Source organism: Larus michahellis, chromosome 1, assembly GCF_964199755.1.
Source record: "Larus michahellis chromosome 1, bLarMic1.1, whole genome shotgun sequence".
NCBI classification, from domain to species: domain Eukaryota; kingdom Metazoa; phylum Chordata; class Aves; order Charadriiformes; family Laridae; genus Larus; species Larus michahellis.
Window position 1 is genome coordinate 155,711,406 of NC_133896.1, and position 15,098 is coordinate 155,726,503.

At 44.3% G+C, this 15,098-nt stretch overlaps 1 protein-coding gene across 2 annotated transcripts in view; it reads left to right on the top strand.

The window, feature by feature from the left end:
* The window catches only part of SH3RF3 (SH3 domain containing ring finger 3), a 251,446-nt gene that overhangs the window by 209,066 nt on the left and 27,282 nt on the right, over positions 1 to 15,098 (top strand). For both annotated transcript variants that reach the window (XM_074560610.1, XM_074560620.1), the window contains exons 7-8: positions 209 to 459; positions 4,478 to 4,782. In XM_074560610.1, the coding sequence (XP_074416711.1) occupies positions 209 to 459; positions 4,478 to 4,782 (556 nt within the window). The remainder of the gene's footprint in view (positions 1 to 208; positions 460 to 4,477; positions 4,783 to 15,098) is intronic.

Consider the following 15,098-nt stretch of genomic DNA (forward strand, 5'->3'; position numbering starts at 1 on the left):
CTTCCCATAGGATGAAGGGGTGAAAATATCTCCAGCATGCTTATGACTGTGTCCTATAAAGATAAATATACATCTATATCTCGATTTACTTTAACACCTGAGAGGATACCATGTTGAACCCCCTAAGTACCTGGGGGTGCTTATCAGCATTGTGGCTGGGTATCAACGTCTCCGCAGTGTGCTTTTGCTGTGCCTTGTCTCCATGCAGGGTGCCGGTGGGAGCCGGGCAGCCCAGGAACAGCGGAGCTGGGGGAGCTGCGACAACAAAAGGAGCCCCAGGAACCATCCACCCCATCGGGGCTGGTCACACCAACGCTGCCACGGCTGTCAGACCGGTTGTTCCTATCACTGCTCCTCAGACACATCCCCAGCTACAGGCGGCCTCTCCGCAGCTGAATAACTGCTTGAGGTATTCAGCTCAGCAGCCAGCCAGCCAGACCCGCAACGCCATGCAGATGGGTATGTGTGCAGCCCCGCCGGTGCCTCTCGGCCTGTGTCGGCGGGATTGATGTCTCACCCCTCGAGCACAAGCCTTTCGAATCCGCTGCTTGTTTTCTCGTTTTAGTCACAGCTCAGTCAATGTGGAATAGAGTATGTTTTATTTGCTTGTAATATTTATGGGGTTCTATTGATCTCTGGGAACCACGTTGTGTTTATCAGATTGTTCTGTTGCTACAGCTGAAATAGATTATAGTGTTTACAAATATTTATACAATTTATCTGAGTGAAAGCAAGCACCCTGCATACTGAGGAGATTAACAGTTCTGAGTCCAGTTGGCTTGCTGATGGAAAAATACTGCCCTTATCGCAGGGCAAGTAGTACACGACTTAAAATTAAGAAGCATTTCACTGGGCTTCAGGGATGAAAGGTATTTATTAGGCAGAACAGGACCCGGTGTTAGTGATAAAGCAAAAGATCTGAAAAATACTGCCACCTTTTTGAAATGAGAATAAGAGCTTCTCACACCAGGGGGCCTCTGTTCTTTCCAGGTTCCCTTTCTGATGTACAGCACAATTTTCTAGAGTACAATTTATTCCCTTTTCCCTGATGTTAAGCAGCTCTGATGTCGAATAAAGTAAAAGTAAATCCTGTGGTGGAACTTTATAGCAAAATTTAAAACGTTTTGTTTCTGATATTTTATAGGGATGTGAGCCATTGTGTTTACAAAGGGATATCAGTAAGGACTGTGACTGCTGAAAACTGAGGTCTTAGATACAAAACAGAGCAAGCACAAATGAGAAATACACTGCGGTGTAAGTCATGGATTCATACCTTTTGAAGCCAGAAGGCACCGTTATGACCACCTACTCTCACCTCCTACACAGTCCAGACCAAAGGGAAGGAAACGTAATCAAATATGTGTGAATCTGAATCTCCAACAGTGCAGACTCTGCTCAACAAACGGTGGCAGTTTACACGGCATCTGTGTCACACTGGGGAATAATTGACTTATCTTCTTTTTGCCTAGTTGAGAAAGTGATGCTTTCCCCTCAAGTCACACCCTTCCAAAAGCCCTTCTGCTCTTACAGTGCAAAGGCAGAAACGTTCCCTCCTGGGCAAGGCTCTCAGGAAGTGTTCAGGTGCTCCTGGTGCCTCCTGTGCCCATGCTGACAGGCAGACAGGCTTCCCCGAAACTCAGGTGACATATCATTTTGCCCCACACACCTGGCGTGCCCCACACCTTCCTTCCACTGCGCTGCTGTGCTACACTTCCAGCAGCTTCCCTGATTTAAGATTGCTCCACTCTGACATCTTAAAGTGCCAAGGAGTTGACAGGCAGGGTGATACAGGGACCACAGAGTTGCTCCAAAACCTCCGAAGTGGGGAGTTCTTCAGTCCTTCCAGAAGGTTCATGAGATTGTTGTTTTAATTAAATAAACTTTTGCCAGGATAAATAAAGGGGTTTTTTTTAATTATTATCAGTATTTTTCTCCATAATGGATGCCCTCACCAGTCTCCTGCAGACCAGAGCCCCTCAAAAGGTCTCTTTAGTCCTGCAGGACAGGGCAATGCACACTGACTTTTGGAAAAGCTTTCCAAGGGAGGCAAGCTGGCACAGTATTCAAGTCACGTTTCTGTTGGCTTGCAATATACATGAGTAACAAATCAATTTTGCACAAGGCCACTAATGTAGGAATACACCCAAAATGAAATATGAGTGGTGTAGAACAAAAATAGCCTTCAGTGAGCATTGCTAATTAATAGCATGTTTGATGCAGCACAGTCCAGATCCAGAGATCCCAGAGCAAAGGCATACATTGTAACAGTAAGCAGATGAAATTACAGAATAAAATGTGAGAGCTCTGCTCAGAGTTGATTTTTCTCAGGCCATTTACTTTTCTGTCTCTTTTGTGTTTTCTGTTTCTTTTGTGTTTGGAAACACCAAGCCCTATATGAAAGAAGTAATGTACCTAATATGATTATCAAATCAGCCTTCTGCATCCAGGTACATGCAGTGAAATTCCATTATTACGCTTTTCCTCTAAATTTAGGAAAACCATTGATCCCTACAGCCAGTAGTTCAAAACCTTGACCCTGCAAGCTTAACCATCCTGGAAAATTAGATTTCTGGCAGCAATGGTTGCTCATCACAGAGGTTCCAAATGGGGAAACTAGAAGGAGGAAATCACTTCAAGTTAACCAGTGGTGCCCTGTCTGGCTCTCTAGAAAGGAATTGCACTTTCCAGTATATGTTCTTGGTAATCCAGGGAGGGGGGAAATGGTAAGTAATAGTAAGAATAGTGTTGAAGGTGTCTGTAGTAACAACTTCTAGGCCCTTCCTCATGCTACACAGTAAAATCACACCAAGTTCAAGACAGGTTAATGATAGTTGTGTTGATTTGCTGTGAGCAACATTAATAAAAAGAGATGTTACAGAGTCAAGGAGTTACCGTGAGGGAGAATCATGTGAACTTTGGAGGTGTTAATCTGATGATCGCTGGCCCATCCTGTTCAGTATCCCTTAGGATAATAGGGGAAAAGGTTGGGGGATGAAATTCCCTTCTGACAGGAGTGCTCAGCAGGTGTAGCGAGTATGATTAACGTCACTCCTTATTGTTTCAATCCCTGGTAATGGGTGTCAGTGTTAACCATAGAAACAGAAAAAATAGTGGTTTGAGTTGTTCTAGCATTGTTGCTCAGTTATAAATTGAGTGAACTCCAGCTGGTCCTGTGTAAAAATGTATCCTTTGGATGAATTTGTACGAAAACCGCAGATCAGAGCGGGTCAGAAATTTTCAAGAAAAATGTTTCTTGGTCAAAGAAAAGCTGATTTGTCGGACTCAAAGCTTTTAACAAAAAGGAATAGATGTAGTTCAACCAGACTTGAGCCATGAAGCTGTCCTGGCTCAGATTGCAAAGGAATAGACAGCTTCGCAGAGCTATTCTCCGCGGAGGAACAGTGCAGTGACCAGATCCTATGTTTTCACATCCCAGGTGAATGCCCTGAGACTGTTGTGGGGTGGGTGAGTAGGTTCTGCTCAGAAAAATGTTCAAAGGTTCAAGTTTTACACTGAGGCAGAACTAAACCAGACTACGAAACCTTGAAATCATTTTGTGAAATGGGCATCTTCCAGCCAGTCCTACTATTGAATTGTTTAAGTGAGGGGATGTCTGAGTGTGGACTCGGCTTCTGGTCTGTACATACTTGAAGGAGTGTTACACCTAAGCAATCAACCAACCTGGAAGTCAAAGGCAACATCATTGTGGAAGTAGACCTGGAGCTTTCTCATACTTTTTGCAATGTGAGGCACGCAACACGCTCCCGCATCCCTAGAGAGCTGACCTCAGCAGTGTGTCATGGCCACCGTTAAACAGACGAGTGCTAATTCCTGGTTCCTAGTGCTTGTGGGCAGGGTTTCCTCAGCAGGGGCAGCAAGACTAAAAGGCACTGCATAGTCCCTTAGGGACTTTGCTGGCAGAGACGAGGCTGAGCTCAGAAATCCTCTGGTGGATTTCTGCTTAATTTATCTTGTGCAGCACAGTGATGTGCTGTTGATCATTTTGTTGGGGCTGAAACAAGAGACCTTCCTTTGTAATTGCCGTCTGCGAGGTCGGTGTGGATCATCTGGGCTAACCCTTTAGGTCTCAAGTTGCGTTGCTCCAAAACCTGTCAAGTTAGGAGGGGGTCCCGGAGGTTGAGAAAACAGCTTAGCTGGAATAAGATAAGGTATTTTAAAAACACAGTAGGCTTGCTATTTATTTCCAGGCATGGGCAGAGATGGTCAGGCCATTCCCCAGTCACATGTCTAGGCAAGACTGGCCATTTTGGTGACTGCAGACAGGTCTTTCGCAGCCAGGAGGGGAATTTCTAGGATTTAGACAAAACCACTTGCAAGCTGAGTTATCCTGGGTTAAGGCTAAGGTCTTAGCTCTCTGTTGAGCCCTGATGCCTCATGGCAGTGATGGCCACCAAAGGGACAAGTCATGGCAGTTAGTTCATGGAGGTCTTAACCGTGCTCTGTCCTCCCTCCACAGCTCACCCCTCGGTGCCAGCCCCAGAGCGTCCCACAGCCACGGTCTCACCCCTGCGGACGCCCAGCTCACCCTCCCGCCTGCCAGCAGCAGCCATCCGGCCTCACCCCGCCATCTCTCCGCAGCACGGCCACCAGCCATCCGCCCCAGGGGCCCGGCCCCTCATCCCCCTCACCTCTGCCGCCGCTGCCATCACCCCACCCAACGTCAGCGCAGCCCACCTCAACGGTGAGGCTGGCAGCGGGCCGCTGGGTGGCCCTGTCACCCCTGGCCCCACTGGCAAGGCTGAAGAGAGGAAGAATGAGAAGGTAAGGGCCACTGTGCCATCGCTGCACCCCACGCTCCCACTGCCCCTCCCTCCCATGGGGCTGTCAAGGAGGGACCCTGCCGCCACACGGGAGGGTGGAAGCTGGTTTTCATCGCCTGGCAGGTTGGGCATCCTCATCTCACATTGTTTTCATGCTTCATCCTTTCTCCCCCACCATCCCTGGTGCTGCTCTCGCGTTACCCACTCGTGGGTGGGAAACAGGGTTGAGCCACTAATGGGCTGAATTTGTGTGTTTCTTCCAACGATCGGCACCCGGATCTGCAAATTTACAATGGTGCAGAAAGCTGTTATAGCGGGCTCTTGGTCACCAAAACTGGATGGCCAAGTCAGAAGCCGTCTGCCTCATTTCGTGGAAGAAGGTGATGGTGGTACCAGCCCTGGGGCAGGTGCCACAGACACAGTAAAACACTGGATTATGAATGACAGGAGATGGTTTACTGCTCCAGAAACATCTATTTCCTGCAGAAACTTTCATTGCAGTGGCACAGCCAAAAGGGGAGAAGGGAATTGAATACGGCTCATTGGGACGTAAGTACCATGCACTGAAGGTTCAATCATGTAGGAGCCAGCAGTGGGACTGATATCTGAGTGCCTGTCCCTTGTACACCTTGCTGTGCTACAGATGAAGCATGGAGAGTTGCTTTAAGCGCCCAGCCTTTTAGGTTGTTGGTGAATATTTTGCTTTCACCAAATGTTTACATCACGTTAGCACTTCCTATTTATCAATGCTGAGAGCTATCTCCATACTGCCTAGCAGAGCCCACTGATAGAAACTGCCTGCTGGAAGCAAGCTCCTGCTTTGTGTCTGAGTAGGAGGAAGAGATGTGGCGGTTTGCTTTTCTTTTGGACTGCAAAAAAAAATCCTTTTCTGTGTTGAGTGGCACATATGGGGTAAACATTTGCTTTGTACATGGTAATGCTGAGGTTGCAGATCTTACGTGTAGTCAGGGTCCCAGATAACCCGTACTTTCACAAGATGAAGAATACAAGTTTTAAAACTTAATCCTGTCTTGAATTTTCTCTGAGTGCCTTTCGGTGAGAGAAGGGTGTAGAACTTCTGTTCGGGATATGAAATTTCAATACTTGTTTGCAAAGGATAACTTCCAAGTGTGCATCGAGGACTGCATGCTGTGCGAGCGGAACAATATGTGCTACTTCTGCAAGTCCAAGGAAGTATATGGTATTCGGCAGAAGGTGGTACATGTGCGTGTTACCTCAGAGCTTTGTGTACTGGCATATTTAATACTTCCTAAAACATATCATGCTATTCTTCAGGTCCATATATTTTAATTTATGTGGAACTGCACACTGAAATTTCCTAGGCAAAATTATGTCGGGTCCCTTCCTAAGATACTGGTTAACCTTTCCCAAGCTCTTACAGCTTTAAGTTACTGAATTTGGATGCAGGGAAGCAAAGTTACAGGTTTCTTGAGCTCCATGGATGAGGGGGAGAAGCAAATAATATACCACATCATTGCAATGAGCGTTGCCAAAGACCATTTCAGTACCTGGGAAGTATCAGAGAGAAGTGACAAAATTTTCATCTCTGACTGGATTGGGTAGTGTATAACTGCCCTGTGTTGAACAATATATTCCTGAATGTCATATTTCACCTTAATTTTAGAAAGATCTGAGTTAATGATGCTTTCTTTCCTTTTAGAAGCAGTGACTGATATTTGGCCGATTAACTTGTGTTCCTGTTCTTTGCATAAAGCCAAATATTTCTTTGAAACAGTTGAGAGCTTAGATAATGCCAGACTAAAGACATATAACTATTCAAAAAGGAATCTGTGAGTCAGAACTGGAGCCATATCTGGAACCACGCTTGATATTTCCAAAGTGGAGGCTGGTTGGGCAGGTTTTTTGGTAAACAGGGAACATTCATAACACTCAGAAGGAATATCTGCGGGGAGAGGCAATATCTGTTATCAGTACATCTGATAGGAAAAAACAGACAAGTCTGAGGGGCAAAAAACAGAAGCTAACTAACAAACTGCCAGATAAGCAAAGATTGGAAGCAATTTATCTGAGTTCAGTTTCATTATATTAATCAGTCAGGTACTTTGAGATGAAAGGAACAGAGGGGATGTTAGTAAGAGGAGCGGTAATAAGGTCTTCAGCTCTACTGAACACAGAACGGAAGAAATGCACAGGTAATTATCTCCTGAGAAACCGAGATTAGCAAGTCGTATCTGAGGTAAATTGTGATGTGCCATAAAATAAGCATTGTTGCTGGAATCAACAATTTTTGATGTCCCATCAAATTATTAATTTCAATCCCAGCTTCATCTTTCCATTTTCTTTTCTAGAATTCCCTTGAGGATGAGGGCTGAATGGTAAAAGGGAGAATGGCTGTTTCGGGAAACATTCTCTTGTTATTAACCACATTTTTCTTTCTCATTCTGATTGTCAGTGTGGGTTCATTACAGTACAGGGGGCATACCGTACGTATGAAGAAGCAGTTTGCATTCTGGGATGGACGTGCTGAGGATTTACTGGTTTTCACAGTTCTGTTGTAGAAGATGTTTCTGTGAGGGCTATGGAGATAAATTGCAATTTTTGCATTTATCGTTCTGATATAGTCAGATTTATTCGTGCTTGGGAAATTTTCTTCAGATGATAAATTTAGCAAGGTTGGTTGGCTGCTTGAAGGCCATGCTGGGAGATAGTGAGAAAAAGTATTTTAAGGTATGATCTTCTACCAATTTATGTTTTATGGTTTCCCACCTGGATTTCATTCAGGGATACCAAAGGTAACATCAAGGGGTGGCTGCTGTAGTGAGTCTGTATATGCTATTTGGGTTGCTTGTTCCAAGATGGAATTGTCTTTACCTTGGGAACAGGCTTCCTGACTGTACTGGTGAGGTAGTCACTGTTAATGCTTTCCCCTGTGCAAATGTTTATATGCCAATATCACGGGTTACTGTTGGTGTGCAGCAGTCAGATATAGGCACATCCCAAGGTTTCTCTAAAATAAAGGGACTCTGATTCCAGTGTTTACTCTTGTTTCTTTGTGGTTTCAAGACAAGTGGCAGAAATAATTCCAAGGATCATGGTTTTCAGCTCAACAGGAGTGGTTTTCTTGCTCATCTTCTATTAATATAGCAAATAAATCCGTAGGTCTGTTTTTTGACCTCTCTAGTCCTCTACTTCAGCTTATTTCCTGAAGGTCTTGATCAGGACTTCCAAATCTGCAGGTGAACCTTGGCACCTACATTCATTTAGGCATCCTAATAATAGCGTCTTACTGTCATACTCCTGCTGACCTTATCAGGAGGTAAAATACGACCTCCATGTCAGTCTTCACTTGTCAGTCTGCACCTAACTCCAGAGGATCCTATCTGCAACTGGGCTTGTGCTCCGCTTCTCAGCTCCTTGACCAGCCTCCTGTCCACTTAGGGAACAGTTTCAAAGCTGCTCTCGGGTGCCAGCTGCCAGTGGTAGATGATGAAAGACTAAGCAATAGATAGTGCTTAAGTCCACTGTGCAACAGTGCTCGAAAAGTGCTCTGGCAGCCAAGCAGGCTTAGAAGTAGAGCGCTTGAAAATCAAAGCTGTTTCAGTGCTATACGGATGCAGTACAAAGCAGCAGGAAAGGCGGCTCACACAGAGGCAGTGCAGACACTACAGGAATAACAAGTTGAGGACTGAATAAAGGCAAGAGAGCAGAGCAGAAGTCAAAGAGGTAACAGTGGTCAGGGCCGCATAGGAGCATTAGCAGCTGCTGGGAGATATAGCAAGGCGCACTGGAGAAGGGATGCCAGTGCGGAGGGTGGAGGTGAAGGGTGCGGTCTAAAGCCTGTGGGGAGGCGTCCTGAAAGAGGACAGTTGGAATATAGGGGCTGAAATTTATCAGGCAGTTCAAGAGACCAAGGTGTAAAGGAAACTCTTTCCTCTTTTTCTCAAATATTTCCTGCTTGAGGCAAATTTTTCTTCTTTTTTGAAAAGGAGGTTTTCTTTCCCAGAAGGAAAATAATAATTCTCCCCCAAAGTCACTCTATTCCAGGTTAGGAACAGGAGTGTCCCAAAGACATCGGAAGGACAGGACGGAGGTAGAACAGAGAGCAAATGGGGAACATTCTTCTTCCTTTAAGGGTGTGGGGGTGGTATCAGGTGTCCTTTGAGCTCTCGCTCCATCATTTGCTAATAATATCTGCATGTGTAACCATCTGCAACTCAGAGAGTTCAGTCCCAGTTCCTGAATCTTCTGAACATCTGAAAGAAAGGGACGGAGATCCTAGCTGTGGAATGGAAGCAAAACCCTGTGATTTGGGGGCTTTTTTAAATGGGGACCCTGCTTTTTCAGTCATGATGAGCACTGCCCAAGTTCAACCAGTAGATTACAGCTGAGAGCTTGTAATTATGGCATGACTACTGCTTTGACCTCGGTCAATTTTTGCTATAATAGTTTCTGCTGTACATAATCTGGGCTGATGCTTAATACCTCTGATAAAACCACTTGTTTGAATGAATTAATGCATTTCTCATTAAATGTGCTCCTCATTACGTTAATCAAATCAAGCAAATCATGCTGGGTGGTTTGACCACTGTAATTAAACTTTCTTTAAAATCCACTCATTTGGCTTTTGATGAGGATTTTGATTAAACTCTTCCAAAATGTTCGGCCCAATATCTGCTAAAGAGGAAAATAAGAGCTTGCACTAGCAAGCAAGCCATTAATTCATCACTGAGTTACACCAATTCCTTACTGTTTTACCTAGCCAGAGTATATAGAAATATTTGAAAATTGGCAATGTAAAATTAAATGTTTCTTACAAGTGTGCTGAGAGAACAAATCTGTTTGCAGCTTTAAATTTAGTGACTGTGTCCCTGGAATATATACAGGATCTGGAGGAGCAAGTCACAACAAATGGGAAAATACACTGGGCCACTGTTTACTGATGTTAAGATCACAAGAGACACATCTTCAGAAAATTATTTTGAACGTGCACCAACTGTTTTGCATGTGAAGAATGAATCAGTAAACATCTGTCTGTTCTCACCAGTGTCACTCACTTTCTTTAATATCAGTCCTTCTGCTCAAAATAGCTGCATTCCTCAAATGATACAGTATGTTTGGCATGATCCTGGTCTAAGGACTACATTACAAAATAGAACAAGCCAAGGCCTGTTTTCTGGCCCTGCAAGTGTCCTTGCATGATTTGCATCCACACTTCCAAGCTTTCTTCTTCATCCAAAATCGGGTGACTGCATCCAGACTGCTCATTGACAACAGTCCTGGTACATGGTATGGCCCAAACCATGCCCATAAGTTGTCCTGGGAGAGTGCTAGTTGATATAAGCCCAACCCACAATGATTAATGGATGCGGACCAGGGTTTGATGCTAAATCCTGGCCTTGTTTCATATGCCAGTGTAGACACGACCAGGGAGACTTCCCTCTCCACCGCTCCCCCTTTCTGCCAGTGCCTTCCTCTGCCTTCCCCTAATTTGCAGCCCAGTGCCCGGTCCCACCAGGCAACGTTCCTCAGTGCAGACCTGCCGCCTGCACGCTTAGTCGCCCACACTGTCTTTACACAGGGTTGGAGACTAGATCAAAGGCCCTTTGAAAATTTGGCTTTGGAAACTCTGAGATGCTCTTTGGCCTTAGTTCACATTACAGCTGTCTGTTTAAGCTGTCAGTTGGTAGGACTGAAACGGCCTGAAGGACCTGATCCTACATGGTAGTGCACCTGCAGTTTTCACTTCCTCAGTGTTAGTCTCTGCATTGCAACTTCTCATATTAACTTGTCCCTGAGTCAAGAGGATTTGTTATCGTTTCATATCCGCTAAAGAAATGTAATTCCTTATCCAGAAAATGAACGATCAGTCTCAAAAGTGAAGTGTTGAGCACTTGCAAGGACTTTGTAGATACAAAATGGCATGACAAAAATAGTGGTTGCCCTGGGATGAGTAAAGAAAGCTAAGGACAGAGTTGATGAAAGTAGATTTTTCAGATACAAAGTCAATATCACTGACCCTGAATTTTTGGAAGAGGAATTCAGTCTTCCCAGCAGATATGAAATGATTTAATATTTTTCATTTCGTAACCGGTTCACCTAAGAAGGCCCCCTAAGTTGCACAGGTATGAAATGGAATGATAACAACTAAGTGACTAAATGGAAACAGCACAAGACATAAGAATGAACAAACTGCCCAAGAGCAGAAGACCCTGGTTTGAATTCTTAGAATAAGTACATAAAAATGAAGAAAGCTTTAAGAGGAAGGAACATTGGAATAGTAATGTAAAGGTTTGCATCAAAAAGATAAAGAATAAGTTCTGTGATTCTAATTTGGATACTCTGTAAGACATCTGAGTTGATCCTGGAGCCACCAACACCAATATTTCACTGACCATTTTCAGAGTTAGATTTGACTTTTCAGTTTAACATGTATTCCAGTTTGGTTTTGCTAAGGATTCTCTAATCTGGAATATTTTTGTTCAGTTCTCTCAAGACCTGTGCACAGAATACATACTGTTAATCCATTTCCTCTCAACAAAGGCGAGGGGGCTGTCTTCATCACAAATGAGCCACTGCTTCCCATGCTCCAGAAAGAAAATCTTGGCTCTGTGACCAGCAAGTGATTCACCAGAAACTTGGCCAGGGAGTGGAAACCTCTTTTTCTGGTCATGTGAATTCAGGCCACAAAGTTCTGTTTTAGGGCAGAGAACTCGTGCTTAAAATCTCTCCAGCACCTTCTCCTTCATCGTTTGTGTTCAATTTGAAAGGACAAAAACCTGGCAACTTGCTGATGAATATTTTAAGGCTGGCAAATAACCCAGCCAAAAGCATGAGCCCCAGCTGTCAAAACATAGAAAACTTCAGCTTTACAATAAAACAGATTTCTGTTATTTCTGACTGGCTAGGATTCTTTTGCTTAGATCAAGGGCAATAAGCCATTGATCAAAATTTCTTTTTCTTCTTCGCATTTTTGATGTTAGGAAATGCTTTCAAACTCCCCACAGATATTTCAAGCGTTGACTTTGCTGCCAAGAAGTCTCCAAAAGCTATTCCTCTTCTTTCTCCTCTCCCCCCTGCCTCTGCTTATCTGCCTCATAGTGCTGTCACAGGATTTCTCAAGTGTCCATGGTGGATTTCTCTAATGCCATTTCAAGTGGTTCGGTGCTGCATTCTGTGGCCATAAGGGGAAGCAGATCCAGGGGAAGCAGATCCAGGGGAGGCGAGGACGAAGAGTGCTTTAGCTTCGAGAGGAAATTCAGTTTATCTACTAACTGGAGGCAAAGCTGTTTGGATGCCAAGGCACAGCATTCTGCTGGCACCTGTAGAGACCTAATTTCATAACACAGAGGACCCACGGGCTTTTACTAAATCCTTACTGCTGCTTGGGGAAGAAAGTAGAACTGACAAAGAAAAGGCATGCAAGGGAGTGCTGGAAGCAGAAGGCTGGAGGCGTGTGTGCGCGCGAGTGCGTGTGCATGTCTGCGTGTGAGCATCCCAGCAGTGGCGTTCCCATGGCATTCCCCTGCCTGCAGAAGGAATCACACAGGACCAGATGGCTGGATGGGGCCAGCCTGTGGGAGGGGATGGCAAGCATCTTCCTGGATTAGTCGGGTGAAATGTAAGCACTCTTGTGGTGTCAATGGGAGACACTGACACATGCCGGCTGTTGAGGGATCACAGGGGCCAGTCCCAACCCTAGACCGCACAACTCTGCAGCTGAGCATCCCATCATAGCTTCTGCCCTGTCCCTGCCCTGTTCCTGAGGAACGTGGTTTGATCCCTCATTCCCTCGTAACATCTTTGAGGCTGCTGAGCAGCCTCAAACTGCTTTGAGCAGCCTGGTCTAGCGGGAAGTGTCCCTCCCCATGGCAGGGGGTTGGAACTAGATCATCTTTAAGGTTCCTTCCAACCCAAACCATTCTATGATTCTAGGAACTTGCAATGTGTCGGAGTTGGTGGCATCATGGCCTCCCACATGTTGAGGACTCATTTACTTTCCTCAGTAGTTTTCCAACTATGAATTCACAAGCCAGTAAGTCTTAAAACCACCAAGAGGGTATCTCAAGTGCCAATGCAGTTGTTTTATGGAGGCAAAGTTCGAACTATCCTGTGAAAATCTGCTATACTCAACTTTTCAGTGCCCGTGTTTCTTTTTTTGGTCACGCAGGTACTGGCATTTTGTCCTTGCTTTTCTCTATAGTTATGCATAATAGATGGTCTAAAATATCTTGTGTCAATGCAGAAATATTTCACTAAGATCTGTTAGAAAAATTACATAAACTAAATGAAATTGCAGCTTCTGACAAACATCAGTACTGTAGGAACAGCACGTTATAACAGACAACAGATATCTGTGGCATGTTTCTGTTTTTATCATGTAACTCGAGGGCATAACCAAGTTATAGCAAAAGGATATTTATCTTATTTTGTACATTTTTGTTTATTTTTCATTTTGCAGTAGCAGCAGAAAGATTCACAAGCCCTCAGCTTTTCTTTTGCCAAATGGTAAAGCCACTTTAAAGTCAGTCTGGGTTGTTATTTTTTTGACTGAATGTCTCAAGGATCTAGTAATTCCCTTCAGACCAAGTCAAGACATAGAGTCAGTGCTGGTCTCTGGAGGACTGAAAAAAAAATGTTCTTCTTATGCCCTCTGGAGAAAACATCAGTCTCAGGAATTCTGAAAGTACACCATGCAAAAGTTGCTTTTCAGACACTACATCTGCAGGCTGCCTGTAATCAATTAACACAGGGTGTCAAGCAGTCAACCTTTTAAAAACCAGTTCATTATAAAGGCAGAACTCAAACTGTTGCTTTGCTTTTTTGCATGTATTTTCTTTGGTTCATATTCACTGATATGTTTCTGTAAGTTAAGACTACAGAAGATAAAATATTAACCTTCACTCACAGCTCACTCTATTCAGCACGCTAGCAGCAGACTGGCATCGGGCTTCATCACCAGATGCCCGAGGGAAAGAAGAAGTAATTTAATGTGAGTCCATGGCCAACTTATTTTGCGGTGAAGTGGATTTCCTGTACTGTAGTTTCTAGTATCAATTCATGATCAGTTCAGAACTGGTATATTTTAAAATGGAACTAGCTGGCTTTTTTTGATGACTTCAGAGATCTCTATTCCCTTCTGTACAACATTATGTTATTCTTCATATCTTAAGTTTTGAGACAGAAGTGGGGGGAGATCGAACAGGCAGATCCTATCAACACGATGGTGCTTGCTGTGGCAAGGGAAATGCATCAGCTAGGCTTTGATCAGGACATAAGAGAGAGAACTGATTTCCCAACTTTTAAAATTTTTCTGGACAGGGTTTTTGTCGAAGACAGATACTCTTGGTTGTCAGGCTTAGAAGCAATCTGGCCAAGAGATACAGCTGGCCAGCAGGGAACGTGGCACAGAGAAGGTAGGAAGGATGATGCCCCCACAGGCCTGGGATGGCTTTCCCTTTACCAGCCATGAGAAAGTCAGATGCGTGCTTACTACCCACCACAGATCTCTGTCTAACTTTTCTTAAAATCATTCAATTAAGATCATTCCGCAACTTCCCTGAGCAATCTATTCCTGTCCTTTCATATCCCTAGGGCCAGAAAGTTCCCTATTATCCCTCCTAAATCTTCTGTGGCTACAAATGAATCTTGGCTTCTTCATGTCCTGCTCCAGATGAACAGCTGACCAACTTTCTTCTGACAGCCTTCTATGTATTAGAGAACTAATAATGTGTTAAGTCCTCAAGAATTCTCTTCCTTCAGCCTCACTGAGCCCGGTTCCTAGCCTTTCTTCATAAGTAATGCTTTGGAGGCCTCTGATTTTACTTTCAGCTCTCCTCTGGGCAGTCTTCAGCTTGCAGGGGTCTTAGAGAGTAGTGCCCCAGAGTGGAGTTTTGCTGAGATCTTGTTAGTGACAATTAGGATGGAATAAACACTTTCCATGGCCTACATATATAAGATGTTTGTGATCCACTGTATCTCCCATGTCCCTTTCTGCAGAGCTGCTGGCTGGCCAGTCACTCCTTATTTTGTATCTGTGAATTTAATTTTTTCTTCCTAGCAGTAGCATGTTGTACTTGTCTTTGCAGATTTCACCATGATACTTTGGGATCATTTCTCCCTGTTAGGAAAATTGTTCTGAATTCTTACCCTGTTCATCATTCTGTTTTGGTTTAACCTCCCCAGGCAGCTCAGCCCCACACAGTCACTCACTCAATCCCTGCCACAGTGGGAAGGGAGAGAGAATCAGAAGGGTAAAAGTGAAAAAACTCATGGATTGAGATAAAGACACTTTAATAAGTAAAGCAAAGGCTGCACATGCAAGCAAGGCAAAACAAG